The following is a 21,195-nucleotide window of genomic DNA, read 5'->3' as shown; positions in this document are numbered from 1 at the left end:
GTAAATGAGTCGTTTGAAGCCGGCGTGGCGTAAGTTGATTTCTTTTTGCTAGGTTCATTTAGGTTCATTTTCGTATTTAAAATTCATTTAAAATAATTTGATAACCATTCACATCAAAGTCTAATAATTAAAATTATTATAAATATAAAAAATGTAGATAATGCTATTATTGATAAATTTTCTAGTAATTCAAAAATGGGTAAAATTAAAATTACTTCTACATCAAAAATTAAAAATAAAAGTGTTATAATAAAAAAATTAATAGAAAATGGTATACGTGAATTGGTAATTGGGTCAAATCCACACTCAAATGGTGTTGATTTTTTCGTATTTAATTTAATATTTCATCGGATTCTTGTTGATCATTTTACGTTAAAGCGTGAAGTGTCTTACATAAAAGAGTACCGTTCTCTTTTTGTTATTACATATTACAGAACTTTTAAATCATCCTTCGTTATCCACAAGTTAACTTTTTCGATTTACGCCATTTTAGCTTTCAATCGTATTCGTCGATTCTTCAAGTCATATTTATCAAGATAATTCTTGCAGAGGTATTAGTCTTTCTACGTTGTTCCCAGGGTAATAGCAATTTGTTTAATCCAATTGCATAAATTGGATTACAAGAAGTTACTTAAAAAAGCATTCGCGAAACATTCGAGACTGTTACATCTTTATTGTATACGATTAATAGCATTAAAAGCAAATGAACAAAATCTTCGAAAACTGATTTCCTGTGCCACTGATTTAATCAGTTATCGCATAAACTATAGTTCTTTGGTGCAGCGTTCAGTTTAAATCACTGGGACTTCCGACATAAATGCATATATATAAACTGGATACTGGAAATTTTCAGCTTGTAAGTCAATCGGAGAAGAAAATGAATCATGTCTCGGTGATCCGGCACCGAAGATCTCGGGCTTTACCGGTGAACCGTCCTATCTGAGAACAATTAATCGGCCAGCAGAGCATAGCAAACGCAGCCGGAACCAGGACCTTATTAAAATAGAATGAAAAAAGAGTGAAGTCTCAGGCGCACGTGGCAGAACGACGAGCGATTTCGTAATTCCTTGGTAGCGCGTTACACTTGCACGACAATTCCGTGATTCACGCATGCTTATGCACGCGTAACGGTAGCGATAAATTATTATTCCGCGCTTACACGATCTTTTATTATTCTTTGCTGGCTGATTTTAATGAATACAGAAGGATCTGCACAATGCTTCCATCCCGTGATAAATAACCCTCCGATGAAAGAGGGACTACTGTACAATAAACACCGGCGGCCGAGAACATTTTAACAATAGCCAATTATGATCTGCTCTATTTCTTAGCTACGCGCCAACATCGTTGATCCGTAGGAATTAAAAAAATCTGCGAGTGCGAAGGCTAAAGTGCATGACAACCGTACAGACGTGCAAACAATTTCAGGTGGAAATATTTTCGTCTTTATTTACGCCACCGGCGAGTAGGGTGAACTTCTATAAATAACGAAGCAGTGGATCAATATCTTCCTGAGATTTAATAAGCGTAATTAAGTCATAAATTAAGTCGTTTGAGCGCCTACGTAAATGAAAGATCGCATCTCAAAAACATGTCAGAAGTAAATAAAATCATTAAAGCTTTAGAAAACAAATGATTGTAGAGAAAAGACAATTTTATAACATAGTGATTGAGCGTATGGTGACAATACAAAACTTTTGAGTGATCAGTTTTGAATCTCTGTAATTTATTTTTACCCTAAATGCATGAAATCTGCGGTATAGCGATCGAACTTCAGTTTTGCAGTCTTCGAGCAGGTACACAGAACCCACCGGCTATTTTCTCTTTTGTTTATTATGTATCCATAAAGCGTTCGAACCTTTTTTCGACCGTTTCAGACCGATCGGAATTTGAAGGTGACAAGTACAGGACCAACGCCCACATACTTCAAGTATCATGCCAGCCATCGATCATAATGAATTAACGATTCTGACGCAAGACAGTTCTGTTTTCTTTTTTACTAAATATCAAACGTCCGTGTTCAGGAAACACGGAGTTCGATTCCTGTTCGACGAGCGATACGTTTGTGTCCGACATGATCGGCTTGGTAAAGATCACGTCGAAATAAATTGATCGTACACACCGGTGTTCCTGGCATACGACGCACTTCGCGATATCGTCGATAGGTATGAGCATAAAATTTAGATTACTTTAAGAGAACGTGCATATTGCGGGCGTCGGAAGAAAGGACACTGCGCTCTTTCGCACGATTTTATTTCGCGGCCTGCGGTTTGTATCAAAACATGAATTTTTTCGTAAACGCTGCGAATTGTATTTAAATATTTTATCTGCGTACAGAATCTTCGAATCTTTTGGTCGCTTTCTTTTCGCGTTCTCATTATCGCCAAATATTATCGTAAAATGTTAATTTACACATTTACGAATGTGCTTCACTTTTCATAAACAATTTTTATCGAGGTACTAAATAACAACGACTGCTTCCAGTCACGTGATTTCATGGATTTATGAGAAAAATAAGTCGCGCGCGCGCGATCGAATGCAGAACCGAAAATCCATCTAAACAATAATTTAAAATTGCCATTCTATTATTTTCATCTTCTTGAAAAGTTTCTGTAACCTTATATGATAATGATCAAATGTAATGATACAAGTCCGCGATAAATATTTATAATGAAAATAAGGATCATCCACAATTATATTCATCAATTTTTTTCAACACATCTTTTAAGGTATTCCTTTTCGATAATTTAGTTCTTCTATAGATCATAACGAAGCATGTGAACATTTTAATCAGTTGAAACTTTGAAATAACAACTTTTAAACACAGGGTCCAAATGGACCCGGGCAACGCCGTCCGATAGTTATTTAGTAAATAGCTTAGCACACGGCTGAAACAAAGCTGAAACATACAGACAATCGCTAAAAGAAATATCGATTGCTCGGAGCAGAAAGGTTTAAGCCATTATTTGAGCAAACTATAGTTGACCATGAGGACCACGCCCGCGATACTTGAATACCCGCGGTGTCAAGATAAGTCGCAGAAAATGTGCGCCGGTACTCCGCAGCGGTAGAAACACAATAGCGTTTATCGTCGGTCAAACATTTGCATTGGTCGTGTGACAACGCGAAATATTCGTAGTTTTTATGGTTCGGTGCTCGTTGCCGACACGTAAAAGGACGATCCCGCTAAAGGTGGCCGTGGCGAACCCGCGCGGCCCCGAAGCAATCTCTGCGACCGCGCGTATAAATTTCGACCACAATAGTTTACGTGCAAGTTCGCGATAAATCTTACGTCGGAAATGTCACGATGGTCGCACCTCGAATGATAGTCAGGTCGGCTGCACGGCGGATGTTTCTGCTGATAGAACGCTACCATTTGGCATTGCTCGAAACCTACCGAGCCCTAAACGCGACTAATAACGCGTACAGTCATTCTTTGGCATATTCGGATACCAAATAAAAAAGAATAACTTTTTAAAAATTCCACCACACACGACTTGCATTTTTTTTAAAGTCTTACAGGGACTAGTTCACCGGGCAACGTCTGAACACATTTTTTTGCAAAGATCTCTTGTACATTATTTTATAACAATGACAAGTCAGCGAATTTGATGCATTTGTCAGAAATATGAATAGATCGAGTACAAAAAATTGGAGGCATTAGAAGAATTTAAGAACATTGTTCCATTATTTTCAACTTGCTATAATTGCTTAAAGAGGACGCTTTTATCGAACCTGTGTCTCTTACAATTAACTTAGACAATTTAAAAAAATTATAAGATACTGAATTTTGAAACATTAGAAAATTGAAAACTTTACGGATAATACACTGAAGAAAATGGTGAGAGTAATGAACAGCGTTGCCAATAAGGGACTGAAAGGATTATTAATAGACTGGATAATAGAAAGATAAAAAGATTTAACGACAGAAACGCGTACACCGTAGCAGTACATTGATATTAGGGCTATTATACCACCAAAGTGATAGCTGTTGGCCTTCGCTCATGAGGGAGTGACCAACTTTTCTCAAAGTCAATATATGTGTATCAATAGTAAAGGCATTTATACTCTTGCAAAAGCGTTCTGAGGTACGTTAATTGGTATTGTAGTCTGAAATTCACTATCGTTGGTGAACTGACTGAGATATCAGTCAATGCGTTTATTCGAGAGTAACAGGGATTAACAGATAGTGAACTATTAAAATTATGTAAAATACGCATCATATATGTATACATAAGTTCTAGTATATTGATAAATCTATTAATTGGTCGAATTCAAAAGAGATCATTTTATTCTGTATCCGATGAAATAAACAAAAATCATAATTTAAATATCTTAAATAGATTCTGAATTAATGAATTGAAAAAAAAAAGATAATTTTTCAAATTACATATATTTGCATACATGTAAATTTCCACATTATAATATTGCTTTATAAAGTAATTCAGACATTTGGTATTTTATATTGCTATTGTGACAAAGAAGCATTGTACAATCAGTACCCTTTGAAAGTAAGAGAGTTACACACACAAAAATTCTTATATTTATAAAAACTCCTACAGTAATTTACGGGAAACTGGTAACATATTCATTACGCTTGTTATCAAACCTTTTCACTGTTAATATCAAATGCTTACAGTTTGAATAATACCAAAAAATAACAATCATATATACATAGATCATACATGTACTAATACATTTGGTTAAAGGGGAACTTTGTTCGTGTAAACTTTCTATAATCAATGTTTTTTTATTCAATTAATTGTCATGGTATATATTGTGAACTACTAAATACAAAAAATAAATATACATTTGGCGAATCCGTGAGGGTTCATTGTATTGTTACAGAGGGAATTAACCCAACACGAATTTTACAATTTAGTATATTAGGCTCAAAATATTGTTTCATTACGAATCTTACATACAAATTAATGCTTAAGTCGTAAAATATCTAAGGATATGTTTAAACCTGTCCTTGTGAGTGTAAAAATTATATTACACGCCGAAGGTATTGCAATTTATTCTATTCGCCTTGGATGAAATTTTGTATGGTACGTTGTAGTGACTAATTAAAATAAAATATATAATACATTTTCAGATTTATAAACCTAGAATTTTATAAGGACGACTTAATATCGACTATAGTAATAATAATGTAATAATAATGTACACGCAAGAGCATTCAAATATTGCGAGTCAATTCTTCTTAGTTTCCCGTCATGAGTTCCACATACGAATCAAGTACGATAATTACAAACAAATAATAGCAACCAGTTGGTCATTTAAGATTAGATTCCCTACTAACTTATGCTACAGACACTAACTGTGTAGCTACCTGTTGATTTACTGGGAGCGTCTACCATGATATAAGAGACAGTACAAAATTTCGTAGAGATGACGCTTCGATGGTCATGTACAGACACTTGTTGATCTTAACTCGACTATGATGTTCCAACGTTGTTGCTCTTAAATGGTTCTCTATTTTGTTCATAATATAGACTTAATAAAGATTTAATAAAATAATATAGATTTGTATTTATAACAGTTCTCAAGTTCAAACGTAAAGCTTCTTATACCCGACATATTTATCTCATCGTGTTCTGACCAATGATTTGTTTCTAACGAATATCGTCCGACTAACATTTAAAAAAAGATATTTCTGTTTCGACTTATTCAGACATCTTTATTACTAAACTTATAAAAATATGCCAGAAGCACTTTCTCGCTCTCTCTCTTTCTCGTCTTTTCCTTCTCCTCTTTGACCCAGAAAACAACGCTGAGTCAAAAGAATCACCGACGAATTATAAAAGTTACAATTTCTATACATTTCACATCATTATACAGTAAAACACACATGTCCAAATATTAGTCTATTGTACACACAGTTCTCTATACAAGAGGATCAATGCGATAAAATTGGCAATTTTCTTTTATCGTACAATTAAAACAGTTCGAAACAGGCGGTCATTGAAAGGCGGTATAGTCATTAAAATTCAAAAAGTTTCTATAAATTCTCAACAAGATATTGGCAGAACTTATCTTTGATTATGCGTATGCTTAAGCGACATTATACGTATTTATAAACATATGCATGTATAAACGAAATCTATAGCTGACGTATCCTTAGACATAAATATCTCAGAATATCCGGAGCACATATAAAGCATTGTTATTGTCGATACATGTGCGAATTCATCTTAAACATTTAGAATAACTTTCCAACCGAAGATTTCAACTTCAAATGTGATTCAACAATAGTTATCTAGTCCTTACCAAGGTATTCGTAACAAGCTGGATGTTGATTGTTCAAACAAAGGAGTACAATGCGATTATTTATCGATATTACTTTCCTCTCGTTATCTCGTGCAGGGAGATGTACATCATTTCCTCAAGTATCACAAATTACAACTTCATTACTATACACTCGTTAAAAATAAGGGGACACGGATACTTAGTCCTATCTTAACTTTCGCAGCAGTTACGGTCGGGAGTCTGAACGGCGTCTAAACAATCGCAATAAAACGCTATCCAATAATGCCAAATGAATCACTAGATCGTAGAAATTAGGGGATTAATAGTCATTAAGCGTCGTCGCTGTCGCTATCGTGTTGATTACGGGATTCCTCTTCCATCGCGGGTACAGCGTCCACGTTCCTGTCGAAGATATGAGGACTCCAAGGTAGCAGCCACTTGTTCACATACCACCAATGCACTGACAATCTGCCATGATTGCATTCCGCTCGCTCGCATCTGCCGAAGAATTGACAGATGCCGGCGATGCCTCCACTTTGATTTCTGATGCAGGAATCGTCGCAAGTGTGCTGGCGCTTTGCGGTGGAACGGTTAGCAGAGCAAACAGAGCCGCGCGAAGTGGAGGGATTATGCGAAGAAAATATCGGTCTGACGTTCGAAGACGTGCTGGGCTCGTTGGCAGCAGCCGCAGATGTGGATGCGCCGGATGTCGAAGGCCCAGGGTCTACGCTACTTCCGGCAGCTAAGTTTCCAGCAGGGGAAACGCAGGGTCTGCCAATGTGGATTGTGGCGTACAGGGGATTATTGACTGACGGGCCGGCTCTGTCGATCCAGTCAAGGTATTTACCGACCTGAGTAGTAGAATTACAGTTAGACAAAACCTTGGATCTACAAGAACAATTACTAGGATTCCTACAATAGCATTCCATCCTCCAGAACTCAGGAGGTCGGCAGGACGTAACAGGCAGTTTCACGTAAGAGTATTCGCCACGACAGAAGGGACACCTGCAGTTTCTCGGCAATTGATATATAACATGCCTAGAATTGCCCGCAGGCCCATCCTGATAGCGCGATCTGTTATGCAAATTATGACAGTGATGACACAGGTATCTAGGGTCTAAGTGTCTGCAGAAGGAACACATACAATTGTAACCGAGTGGGTAAATTGTACGTCCAGTGGAAGTGTGAGCAATGTTTTCGGTGGAGAAACAATTACGGCCCAATCGGTCCAGCCGATTTTGGCAGCACTGGCTGGACAAACGCGAGTCTAGATAGATCTGACGAGGCTGGTCGTACTGACTCGAGTTTCTAGACTCCATGTCGTACAGGAAATTCGGAATAGCAATGTGATTTAAGATATGGTATTTGTAACAACGGGAATATATTCTGCCGCTACAAGAATATCGATCGTCGATTCTCTCATACATGTGATCGTCCTGATTGTTCTGGGCAATGGGTTCATTGCGACTGGCCTCGCCGTTATTCTCGTTGTTCTCGTCGTCGTCATCGTTGTCCAGACGCTCGTAAATGTTCTCTTCCGATTCGTGTGGTTGTCGATTACGATTATAATTGTGAACCAAATCAATAGGGTTCTGGTAGTTCGGATTTAGATTCGAGTAGCCTTGTGCCGAGCCACCAAGTCGGTTTTGGAAGCCCCGCGCATTGCGCCCTGTGTTCTGATAATTGTCGTCTCTCTCTTGATTGCTTCGATTCTGATTCATCACCACAGCCGCCAGTTCTCCATTCTCGTATCTCTGACACACGCAACGCGGACCTTGACAGTTATGACCAGCGCCGCGATACTGCTGGAGCATGTTCTGATCTGGATTCTGGACTTGCACACCGCTGGGCCCGGCTTCCCGTGATTGATCCGACGCTTCGGCACCCGGGTCTGGGTTCTGTTCTGTTCCATGCCCAGCGGATTGCAATCCTCACATTGATGTCGTAGATGGCATCGGTTTGTCAATTATCGCGACACCCGCGTAGCTGCGACCGATCCCCATGCACGTCGACAGCGTCGTCCAGGTGTCAGCCCTCGGCGAATAGATTTCGACGGACGCTAGACTTGATACACCATCGTCACCACCCACCACGTACAAGGAACCGCCTAGCGCGACGACACCTAATACGAAAAATAATTACCATTTTATTACCTAAGTTACACGAGGTCTTACACATAATTTGAGCACTTCAAGGCCTTTCTAATTTAACAATCTGATTATACGGCAATTTTTGAGAATTTTTATAGGAATGATTTCTGATTCGAGATTTAACAATAAATATTATATATGTCTGCATAAGTATATATAAGTCTAGTTATGAAAGAAATATTATGTGAAATATATCACGTGAAAGACAAAGGCTCTGTCTATTTGATTGTTATGTTGTATTATATTGTCTATTTGACATAGGAAATAGTTGAAAGTACACAAAACAATAAGTACCAGCGTTTCTGCGACAAAGGGCCATATCGCTAACTGGGGTCCACTGATTAGTATCCGGATTGAATGCTTCTACACTTTTCCTAACCAAAGGACCATCGTGACCGCCCACAGCATATAGAATTCCATCCAAAACGCCAACACCGGCACCGCTGCGACGTGCAGACATGTCAGGTACCGGCTTCCATTGATCCTTTTCTGGGTTATAGCATTCAACACTGGAAAGACATTGTCGAGATGCTCCGTCATAACCGCCAACCTGAAGAAACATGGTATTACTTTCCACAAAAGTACTCTTAAATTTGTTTCGGTGAAAAGATTCGCGTACTTCATAGTGCGTTTCGATTTATGAATAAATGTTACTTATATGCGAAAGCGTAAAGCTGTGTCAACTGTACATGCTGCATGTTTTTAGATTCTAGAGATAATATTATTACACTTACTGCATATAGCAATCCTTTAACAACGCCCACACCGACGCTACTCCTACGCGTTGACATTGGCTCGATCAGCCTCCATTCATGTGTCCTTGGATCGTATACTTCAGCGGAATTTAAACCAGTTGATCCATCGAATCCACCAACCTATTATATTTATTAAATAATTTACACATTCTCTGTGACAGTCGTATGTAACTATATATTTATGTTGAAGAAAATGAAATGTTCTGATAGTTATTGGTGGTAGTACTTTTATATACTAGTAACAAAAAAAAATAAATATGTACAGCATAAATGCAATTGCCCAGAACTGCCACACCAAGTGTCGATCTTCTTACTCCCATTTCTGGACAAGGTGACCACTGGTCTGTGGCTGCATCATAAATGTCTACTGTTCGCACTCTAAGTGATCCATTAAATCCACCAACAGCATATACACGGCCGCCCAAGACAGATAAACCTATATATCATGTTACACTTAGTATTCCATAATGTATTTCAAAGATTAATAGTTGACATCAAGATATGTTATGTACCTGCCCTACAGCGACGCGTTGGCAATTCTGATACCTGATACCATTTCTCTTCCTTGAAATCGTAGCACTCAACGCTTCTAATTGCTTTCGGAGCTTGACCACCAACCACTAACAACACTTTAGGCAACCATCTTGGCTGCCTGGGTTTCGTACGAGGTGTCTTAAATAACGACTTTTGTTCTCCCTTCAATAAATGATATTTTAGAGCTTCGATCAAGAAATCCTTACCTGAATGGAGTAAGAAAAATGCAATGTTTAATACTCGTACATTAAACCACTCCACATGTCATATGCAAGGGAATATTTTATCATTTACATTGTAAATTTGCTTTCAAAAGTGGCTCTTCCTCGACCCGTTGAACTAAATATTCCTGTGAGAGTAATGGTAAACGGACGTATTCCATTAATTGAGCCAAATCATCTTGTCTTTTTTCTAAATCATGGTGTACCCATGATATTACACATTCAAATACTTTTTCTTCTGAAGGTACCATTAAATGATCACTGCAAATCAATTTAGAAACTTGTTGTGCAGCTAATGTTAAAAATTCCTCACCATCCACCACTTCCCTATGTGTAAAATAAAATATTTAGTAATTACAGCAGAGAGTGTATCAAAATAAAATAATTTGTGTTCGCTTACGAAAAATGTTGCTCGATGTAACTGTCTGCATGTGATAACAATTCCATACACCCATGGAGATCAGCAAATGCACGAATTCCTAAACAGTTTGATGGATGTAACTGAGCTTGTAAAAAGTCACAACATGCATCGCGTACATCAGTCAGTTGTAAAAGATTTGCAGCTGGTAACAGTACTTGCACATTTTCCTCTGTTACATGCACTTCTGCTGAATATACATAATCTACCAATAATTCTAGTGCTGAGTAATCAACTCCTTGTAAAGTTATTCTTTCCTGATCTCGTTCTTCAAAACTTGTAAACATAGCGTAAAAATAAGGACTACAAGCGGCAAGGATCATTTTGTGTGCAGGTACTTCCATTCCTCCGTCAGTCACCAATATCACATCGCATAACGAATTTTTCCTAGTAAGTAACCAAATTAATTCATAAGTAGTTACAAAACGTGAACTCAACAAATACAACTGGTCCAACAACAGACTCTGATATAATTCTCTGTTTTGGACACATATATTCGAATGTTTTCATTACAGTATAAAATACTTTCAGGTACATACTTTCTCATTTCATTAATAACATCGAAAGCCCGATTCTTGTGATGATGATTTCTGTAAGGTGGCTTATCTTTACCACTTTCTCGTGGAATGTGTTTCTGAGAGCTCTCATCCAAGGAGTTCTGACTAGCATACCGTAGCAGCAAGCAACTAAAACAACAAAATGTATACGTTAAACGAGATGCTTTAGGTAGTAGCATCAGATTATGAGAAATACATGTCAAGAACGGAAACGTAAAATTGAAAAAATCGTACACAATAGAAATCTTACCTTCCTTTATTGTCAGAGCCATCATTGTTACTGGAGGAATTTTGCACCTGACTCTGTCCCGCCAACTCCATTTCGATCGTCCCAGAAAAATCGTTTAAAAAGCCGGTGGTAAGACGTCCAGTTGAACTGAAGTGAAAATTACGAAAATAGTTCTGTCTGCATAGGCATCATTTCGGTACAGCCATCAGCTGTGCGAAAGAAACGAAAACGACGCTGCCGACTTCAAGTTATCGGTCCGATACGTCGTTATTTTGTATTTTATAACACATGCACGTTGTCTGATATTGTCAGACAGATTTTGCGAAGAAGACCGAAAACAACACGGATGCTAACAACGATATTTTGACAATGTACAGAGGCACAACATTTGGTTTCCTTTTTTTATCTGATTTCTGAACGTCATTTACTGTCTCTCGTTGCTATCGTCCAAGAAAACACGTATCGGTGTCGACATCTGCTGGAGAATGCATGCATCACCAAATCCCTTTAAATATTAACATATACTTTCAGATAAGTATGTGACATTAATTTGATGTTGTGTGCGGCTGTATTATTTAGCATACACGTGCATGAATAATTTACAATGTCGCAGAATCATCAACTCACTATGATTGTAAAATAATCGACGTGTTCCAGATACTGGAACTTCATAAATTAGATCTATTCCACTATCAAACTTCATACAATAGGCTTATTCTATATTTTATTATGTAAACATATACCTGTGTTACAAAATTGACTATACTTTAAATTTAAAGGATTTTTTACCTATTCATTTACGACATTTATAATGTGATAGTTCAGACAAACAAATACATTTTCATGAAAAATAGAATTTAAAATTGATTTGTTGACATATCATGATTATAATAATATTAGGTGTTTTTTTTACCCTGTCAAAATAATTTGAATAAAACTTCAGGATTTTTTCAATGATTTCATCATTGAACAATTTTGATAAACAAAGATTTGCGCAGTCTACTGTATAAAAGAAATGTTTCAATAAATAGAGATGATTAAATAAACTATCATTGAAAACCCGATGTGTAGAAGTGACAAGTCATTCCACTTGAAAATCATTACAAGACACTGAAGTTTAGTTCTTTTCCTTATCTTATTGCGGTTTGCGAAGACTGTTGGTTAATAACATCGGTTTCCAACGATGAAGTACCTAATTTGTTCAATGAATTTGATATTTTTTTTCAGTAGAACGTCGGTACTACGCGAAAGTCGCGCATGAAATTTTCAACAATGCGGATAAATTACAAAATCATTCCGATAACTTAATTCTCACGCTGCAGTTCGCTGCTTGTGTTGTCAGTTACGTAAGAGTTTGCAACGAGTTTCGTAGTGAAGCAAAGTGCAAACTTATGTCATCGTTCGATGGTGTATCTCGGTCTGCAAAATGCAGCACGAGCATCTTAAAAGCATACTGTCAAAATGTCCCGGCGCATTACACGGGCTTATCATTGAATTTTCAGATTTCGAAAGTGCTATTGTACAGACTGCCGATTCTTATGCAAATAACATTTTTATAGGCAGAAATTGCGAAACTGGGGCACCTACGAGGAGTTTCGACGTTATTCGTCGTCGAGGATTCGGGAAAATTGTAAGTCTATACAAATTTCCGATTTACCATTCACAGACGTATCCTTTAATGTTAATTTTACGAGGCGCCGATTAAAGTGAACGACGCGCGTTGCCACATTTTGTATGCTGATTGATAAGAAAAACGGGACATAATAATAGGAGATTAGTGAAGTAATCGCTTTCGAAGCCGCGGAAATCCTCGTAGCACACAACAAATTTACAAAAATTCTTTGATGTTCTTCGACAAATTCTTTAGCTATTCTATAATGATATTTATAAATCATGCCGTAATTCGCTTTGGAATGTTCAAGAATATTCACAAAGGAACTTCGGAGCGGAACCACGTGTTTTTTTCCTAAATATCTCGAGAAGTATAGTGGATATAAGAAAATTCTCGTGAAAATTTCATGATTTTCAGTGACGAATCGGTGTTGTGTATTCATATAAAAAACGTAGGAAAAGCGTTAATAATTTCATTCGAAATATTGGCAAATTTCATTCGAGTGTTTTATTTCGTTTAGAAGGTGCCCCAATTTTTTTGTATACTATACCATAATTTTTAAGTTACATAGAAAATCAGCAAAATACACATCAACCTCTAACGGTTGTTGCCATCCTACGGAAGAAGATAGTAATAAAACCTAATGCAAAGCTCAAAAAATGCTTCGATTTCCAGGTTACCAAAGTTCTCGTGTCAGATCAGATGTTCGCAAGGTTTCTCATATTAAAAAACTTCAGCCGCGGCTGAGTCGTAGGGAAACCTGTTCTGGAATGGTCTACCGATATAACACTAGGTGTACCGAGCACTTTAAGTGGCTTGTTTGTAATTTCTTGTTAAAATTACAGACTACGTTCGATCTGATTAGTTACGGTTTTCATTGTAATACATCTACCAACATGTGAGTATATTCAATAATTACTGGCAAAAGTTCTTTTGTACGTTTTGGATACCAGTTTAACGTTTTCTTTTATACTAAATATATATCTCATCGGAACTTTTAATTCAATATTTTTTCATGAATCGCTCTGAATTCCAATTCCATGGAAAAGGAAAATTATGTGACAAATAATCAAATTAGTAAAGTTTCTCAAAAAAGGAATTCGATGATAACACGAGAACAAATTTTTATACTGTTACTCTAAATATTACTTTTTTATTATTATTATCCATATAGATATTATAAGAAGATTGTTTTATCATATTTTCATTGCAATATTTTGTAGTTATATTGGTATTATAATAAATGTATCTATCATTATGAAAAAATTACTATGTGCGTGTCTTTAATAACAAATATAGATAAAACAAATGCTGCGGTAACGAAAAGGGTGCGAGGGTAAAAAGGGATTTTGCGTCGCTTCTTTTATTTTTATAATATACTTATTATTGGAATATTGGAATATTGTAGGCCATAAAAATTAAAAACTAAAACAGTGGAACACCGAACTTCTTAGAAGTTAATATCGTTTAACCACAACAATCTATTTACATGCAAATTTTTCTTCAGCCACAAAAATGTAAATTAGTATAAAAATTCGTAATTAATTCAGTAATTAAGCTGTATTTTTACAATCAATTTCATTAAGGAAATTTTTAGTAAATTTGATGCCAGTATCACATCGCCTTAGGTTTCCATTTTGAAAATCGGAATCCACGGAGTTAATTATTCAGCAATCCATCTTACTAATTTGTTTACAATTATGTGAATTTTATATCAAAGGACAAGTTAACATTTTTACGGTGTTAAAGATTATATAACGTTATTAATTATCACCTTGTCAGAGTCAAAATTGAATTCTGCTAACAAATTTTTACCTTCCCATGTATTTTCTTATTAATCATTATATCCTTTCATATAATAAGTTTAAAAACATTGCATTATAGTGCAGTTTCCAAAGATATACACGTATTTATTCATTCGAGTCTATGTGCTTCGATCACTATTAGTGTAAATTTTTATGAAAATAGGTAAAGTAAGTAAAGTAAATAATTAAATTTAATCGTTTAAACATTGTTTCGAAGAAATTACACAAACAAATGTTTGGTTGACCCTAAAGATCCCGTAATACCGGCAGAGGATTACCCCTTTTAATCCATACGTCGTGCTACGTGCGACGGCCACATTTTGAATTTCTGGTACTTCTGAATAATTTAATCTACCATTCTCCTTATAATTCGTTATAAAACCATAAAAATAATACAAAAAGTAGATATTTCTTTTACTATACTTTCTCATTTTAGTCAGCAGTGAAAGGGTTAACACAAAACTTACCGATCGCTGAAAGTGATTTAACACGTGTTGCATCATAAGAATCACAAAACTAAATTTATTTAAAATTCTTAATATTTTTAGTATAATATATATATGCTTGAGCTAAGAAGTTTATTCGATATTTTCTTATGAAAGGTTCTTCATAATTTTAATAATTTTAAAGTAAAGTATATGAAACACCAATCATTTTGACTGACGTAGTGTCAACACTTTATCTATCGGTAGTCCTTTTAAAGCCGAAGATCAATGGGTGAGAATTTCTTAAAAAACCGTTCAAAGGTCTATTTTTATAAAGAAACCTGTTAAGGTTTCTCAGCGCCCGGTATTTTACTAGCAAAATTTAAAATATTTCACAAAATTAAAGCGTTTTATTTAATGAAATGAAACTTGAAATGTTACGTTGTATACCAATTTCACTTCCAACGTTCTCGCGGTTGCGCATCTTTACGGTTTGCGCGTCCTAATAAAATTAAAACGACATAACAGATTAGCGTACAAATGAATTTTCAAATCTGATGAACAATCACTCACACATAGATGACACGGCTGTCAAAGTGTTCAATTAGAAGTGTTTAAGAATACATACTTTTAACCCACTGAAATGATCAAAGTTCGAAAGAGTTTCCTGTCGGACTTCTGCTTGTTGCCATCGGCGTAGACAATTTTTATTTTGCACAAAGATTCACGGTCTGCGCCACGTTAGATCGCGGTCTAGCCGTATTCACCGGCACCCGAAAAATCGGACGTGCCACTGGAAACATCCCGCCGGGTCTGTCAATCGAAGTGTCAACGGGTCTCGGCCAAAAAGCAGGCCGGTTTCCGGTGTCTGTACGACAGGTGTTCACGGGCAGACACGTCCGGGAATCGGGAGTGTTTCGAAGCTCGGGGCGCCAGGTGTCGCAGTTTCAGTGCTGGCCAATAGGCGCGACACGGCTCCGTCAGTCATCCGGCAACCGGCAGTGGAAGCGTTTCGTCGCGTCACGGGCAGGCGTCGATGCTTTCACATTCGATCTTTTCGGTCACCTTCTCGCCCCGGTGCCGCGAGAATTGGCGCGTCTCGAGTTTCGAAATTCGAACCGCCGCGAGAACGACCCGGTACGCGTCGTGCATGATCGACCGTGCGCCGGCAACGACGCGGGAGAAAACACCGAGAAACAACCGTGGCGGAAGGAACACCACCTTTACGTCGATCGTGAAAGTCGATCCGGTCCTGCTCGAGCAGAATCCCGTCGGCGAGGGGCAGCCTCTTCACCGTAACTTTCCTCGTTTCCATTTCTTCGAAAGGTACGTCGAACCTTCGGTGTGCACGCGAATCTCCGGCCGCGCTCCTCTCGCTTCCTTTGTTTACATTCTGGCCTAGATGGCGACGCGTCTGTTCGCGCTTTCCTGGATCATTCGCTATATACATACATCTTTCCCGAGTGTTACAATCCATTCAACGGTATAAATATGCCGATTCGAATTCCGACAGTCGATCGAAATTTTCGCACGCGTTCCACGTTGTACCTTCGAAGATCTGTTCAGAAAAATTGCTAGATACAATTATAAATGATCCCGCGTTTCGAGCGTCAACATTGAAACCGGTTGATCGTGTGAGAGTTGAACAATGTTATTTTATGTTCTGGTAAAAGTTTAAGTTGCCAGGTTTCCGTTATTTTTTTTTCTTTTATAAACTATCTAAGAATGAAATATCAACGGGGCGTTCATCTAGAATTCGATTCTTCGGCGTGCTTTTTATTCGAGATCTGCGAAGACCTAAGCCCTGACCCCCGGTGTTCCAGTAATTTCTGTGAAGATCATGGTACCGGTTAAGGGATCGAAAAATTGTACGTATGTAAATACATATCTCGCGCGGTGGTGAAAAACAAAAGAATGTGCGCGACGGTTTTATCGCGGAGATTATTTCGATGTTGCATGCGTGCGCGCGGTATGTGTTTCTTAATCGGTTGTGCGCGATTCCTCGACGGGGTTCAATCGAACGAGATACACACGTGATAACTGTCGATTGCACGACACTACGTTGACCCTGGAAACTCGCTGTTGCGGACACGTGTTTTTTTCTTTTTTTCGAACACGACTCGAAGTTCGTTTCGGTTTGCACTTTCGTGGAAGCGCACGTGGTTGTGTGTTGGATCGCGTGGACGAATCGCGAGGTGGTGCGAGGGGCTCGGGAAGGGGTTGTTGGTGGGAATGGGGCAGGGGAGGGGGAGGGCAGAACAACGTTATCTCCAGGAAGAGAGCGCAGCTTATTTTATTTGTACCAGCGACGCGTATATGACAACTGTCCATTATCGTAGTATATCCGAGCCAAGAATGCCAACTATGCTTCCGTTTTCCTATTGCGAGCTGTTTTCGTTTCATCGGCGTGTCCGTTCTCTTTGTTTTGTGAGAAAATAGGCTAGGAACTTCCTTGACTCGATTCTAACGAGTTTTCCTGGTCTCTCGCGGGGTACTCTCTCGCTGTAAAAAGAGGATAACTGTTTCTAGGTCTGTCGACGAGGGTAAAGTAGATTTCTGCCGAGAGATAATTCGATCGTTCCCGTTGTGCACTGTAATGCAATTTTGTTCTTGACAGCGCAGTGTCGCGTCGGCTCGGTAGTTTTCATAAACAACAGAATCGAGCGACAGTTCGGTTTTTCGCGGGAAATGCAGGCATTGTTACACGATGTCGTAATTTGTTTTTATTCGGATGCACGTGGTCGAAACCAAAATAGAAATCTCTTCGATGATTTGAATAATTCCCGAACAATATATATATCGGTGGTTCCGTAACTGTTTGAAATTATGATACATTCGTTTTTGTTGCGCGAAACACTCCGTCGTGCGCGTAATTCGATTAAAACCACGCGATGCTTGTTCCGTTTACCATCGATATATTGCTTCTGCGTTCAATTCTTATATTATGTGTACCAAGCTATTTCGAAATACACGTGTTCCAAGATAGAGCCACGTGTAAATATGACGCCGCTAACTAGTAAAATAGCAAATGCTCTTCCGCGTTCCTACTATTTTCGCTTGCCACGGTTTTCGCTTCATTAGTTTGTCATTCTCTATCTTTAGTATTGTTAACGGACACGGCTTCCTTTGTGTAAGCTAATCATGCACTAACGATAATTATCATTTCTGTAATGCTGAACAGTCGCAACGCAGAAACATGTCGTTAGAAATCAAACTGTATTTTACCATTGCGGCGTATTTTATCGTGTGCACATAGTTGCAAGAATGTGAGTTGTCGAGTCGATAGATTTTTAGAGAAGTCGATCGTTTCTCGAAATAGATATTTTGTTTGTATACAACTTGTTTTCAAAGCTCGCATTAAATATGTTTCAATTGTGCTGCGGATTTTATAATGACCAAAGGAATGATCAAACTTTAAATGCATTAGGAAAATTAGATAACGTTCCTATATTCCTTTTAATCTATTTAAAACTTATTTTAAATTTATTTTTATTTTCCTTAAAGGTCTACAGTCTGGTTGTAATATTTTTGTTAGCGTTAATTCTGATTTCATGTATTTATGGCAAAATTATTTATCTATCCTGGCCAAGAGGCACAAACGAGATCTTTGTTGCATTTCCATGGTTTTTAAGCAAACCAATCGTAGTGACGTAGATCAACCTCAATGGTCGTGCGCGAAAAGAGTACGTTCGCCTTCATCATCGAACAATGGACTCTGTTTCGCGGCCCCCCTCCATCACTCCAAAAAAGATGAACTCGGAGCGCAATAGAAGGAAATGTGATGACTGGTGCTGCAAAAATGTTAACGTTCCTACTTAGGATTATAACGAATACTTTCGATCTTTAAAATATTATTTTTCTCATGAACTACCAAAACCGATCATTTATGACTAATCAAAACGTTTTACAATCTTGGCGGAAGATATGTAAAATCCTATTGTGAATTTTGATGAGAATGAAACCAATTAGAGTATCATTAGTGGCTCGCGGATTTTATGCATTTATGGCAAGCATTGGTAGATGTAATTTGAAACAGTTAGAAGACTGAAAGATTTTAAAAACGTGGATTAAATCGATCGTATCGGAGTTATTTAAGAAAAGAGATTTCTATATGGTTCTGATTCCTTAAAATCGACAATTTTTGTTTTGCATAAAGATCAGTATAATTACCAGTGGTAACAAATAAAGTCTGTATATTGCAAAAATTGCAACCAGAAGATTAATTTTAGAAAAATGTTAATGGATGGTTCTCGCTATATTATTACACGTTTTTAATTGTTCCGTGATCATTTTGTAAAACGGTACGTTCACTGGCTAATCAAAATAAAAATTAGGCGGTACGCTGTTATTTTGCGAAATTAGGAATTGTTTTAACGATCTTTACAACACGATATAATAATACGTAATAAAATGTACACGCTGCATTTAATTACGATCTTGTAGCGATATCACCTGTTCGGCGTGATAATAATTAATCATACGTCTGTCGTGATCTTGATCCACGCGATACATTAATATTTTGAGACGAGAACGTTATTGAAAACGATATAAATTTTGTCCAACTGTTACAAAAAAGATTATTGTGATATTTACGCATTCTCTTGCGTTATTGTAGTTACAATGAATTGTTAGACAATAAACGATATTAAAAAGGAATTTAAATAGTTTGATTTTTTGTTCACAATAATTTCAATTATGTTAAGAATTGTTTTCTCAATTTCGATGTACATAACTCCAAAAGGATGTCCAGATTTATAAAAATATATTAAATAAAAACAGAAATATGTTAGTTTTATTTTGCGATTAGTTTCGCATAGAGTTGCGCTAAATTAAATTGTCTGCCCACGCACGTTTATTTAAAAATAAATCGCGAGGTAAGGATCATAAATTCTTTTCTAATCGCTGCACACCGCAGTCATTAAAATAGTTGTAGATACACAAAAATTCGACAGAACGATGTAGTAGATTTTCGCGTTATTTATAAACTCCTTCATTTACATCTGAAAAAAATACTATGATCGGCATGCACGCGCATAATTCCGACTATACCTGCAGCGATTCGTGCAACACAGTTCTTTTTCGCACGCACGAAAAATCGTAATGGGAAATCGCAGAATGGAAATAGACCTTGTCGCAGACAGTTAGGACGAGTGAGGCTCCCGATGTACATACACCATTGTTACAAGTGCAAGGTTACATGCAACGTGCATTGTGTGTCCGGACGATTATTTCTCCATCGTAAACGATCGTCGATTCGCTGTTTGCACAACATGAACGGTTCTTTTCCAGACTGCCGTGTGTCGCCTTTCAGTTTCAATTCCTCGACTAACATCTAAATCAATCCCGGAACAACATTATCGTTGTAATATCTGTAATAGTCCGCCGTAGACTGCGTTCCATCCAATCTGTTTGCGTCGTTTGATCGTCCGGTAAATCAATAACACGAATTTCTTCACGAATTTGCAATTCAGACGACGACAAGTTTCCTGTAATACCTTGTGTGAAAAAGATGGTGGCAGTCGATCTTCGAAACGTGGTTATTCGTCTGCGAAATTTATTCGAGAATTCATTCGGAACATCGCATTTCTCAGTCTAGTACAATCTATCTACGTAGAAACAAAAATTAGCATCGCGATAACAAAAATGAAAGGAAACGATTCGTATTCATTTTAACACTCGGGTTCATTTGCACCCGGATTATATATATTGTTATTTGTTTATCTAGTTTTTGAATTTATTGTTTATTAATAATAGTATTTAAATGATCCTACGCATACTGAATTTCATTTTTAGCCAAAATGATCCGCGGTTTCAGCGTTAATGAATTTTGTTCTACAATATTCGTGATAATTGTAACACGCAGAATTTAAGATATTTCTTCCTTACTCTAATTACTTCAATTACATTAATTATTATTATTATTAATACAAACAAACAAAAAAATTGATCACAGAAGTATTATTATTTACACAAGTATATTGTATATAGTCTGTATTAGCTTAAAAATTCGTTTGTTGTTTTACGGTTCGTAAACATTTTATTCGAAACATGTAACGTTATCTGCAGCATCGGTAAAACTTTGTTTGAAAAAGACGAGTAAGCACGAAGAGTGGGAAATACTTTCACGGGGACGAGTTTTTTTCGTAGAAATAAAACAAGGACTGTATTATGTATGCTAGAGCTTGACAGTCACTGCAGAAGAATACGGATATTTGCGTATGCCTGAGAGTATATGCA

General features: G+C 37.2%; 3 protein-coding genes and 1 long non-coding RNA gene across 6 annotated transcripts in view; 2 read left to right on the top strand and 2 right to left on the bottom strand.

Moving 5' to 3' along the window:
- Window positions 1-4,374: 4,374 nt before the first annotated feature.
- On the bottom strand, window positions 4,375-8,066 carry LOC117228817 (uncharacterized). Its single transcript, XM_033484821.2, has one exon. The coding sequence runs from the start codon at window positions 8,064-8,066 to the stop codon at window positions 6,582-6,584; it is 1,485 nt and encodes a 494-aa protein (XP_033340712.2). The 3' UTR covers window positions 4,375-6,581.
- Window positions 8,067-8,183: 117 nt separating this feature from the next.
- kel (kelch protein) lies at window positions 8,184-11,586 on the bottom strand. Its single transcript, XM_033484820.2, has 9 exons — window positions 11,138-11,586; window positions 10,870-11,016; window positions 10,313-10,717; window positions 9,986-10,239; window positions 9,670-9,897; window positions 9,421-9,593; window positions 9,137-9,277; window positions 8,697-8,952; window positions 8,184-8,374 (listed from the first exon to the last, which is right to left on the bottom strand). Exons 1-9 carry the CDS (start codon window positions 11,206-11,208, stop codon window positions 8,184-8,186), a joined length of 1,866 nt encoding a protein of 621 aa, XP_033340711.1. The 5' UTR covers window positions 11,209-11,586.
- A 627-nt stretch (window positions 11,587-12,213) lies between these two features.
- Window positions 12,214-13,997, top strand: LOC117228846 (uncharacterized). Of its 2 annotated transcripts, XR_004492392.2 has the most exons (4): window positions 12,214-12,276; window positions 12,344-12,746; window positions 13,404-13,626; window positions 13,778-13,997. It is a non-coding gene; the product is annotated as an uncharacterized LOC117228846 (long non-coding RNA). The 2 variants fall into 2 exon arrangements; XR_004492391.2 differs by having other exon boundaries at window positions 13,404-13,997.
- A 1,940-nt stretch (window positions 13,998-15,937) lies between these two features.
- Window positions 15,938-21,195, top strand: part of LOC117228701 (dual 3',5'-cyclic-AMP and -GMP phosphodiesterase 11) — a 177,753-nt gene continuing 172,495 nt past the window's right edge. For both annotated transcript variants that reach the window (XM_033484642.2, XM_033484643.2), the window contains exon 1: window positions 15,938-16,284. The gene's annotated coding sequence lies outside the window, so the exon portion shown is untranslated. The remainder of the gene's footprint in view (window positions 16,285-21,195) is intronic.

This window comes from Megalopta genalis, chromosome 12, assembly GCF_051020955.1.
Source record: "Megalopta genalis isolate 19385.01 chromosome 12, iyMegGena1_principal, whole genome shotgun sequence".
Lineage (NCBI taxonomy): Eukaryota > Metazoa > Arthropoda > Insecta > Hymenoptera > Halictidae > Megalopta > Megalopta genalis.
This window is presented reverse-complemented; position numbering and strand designations above follow the sequence as displayed.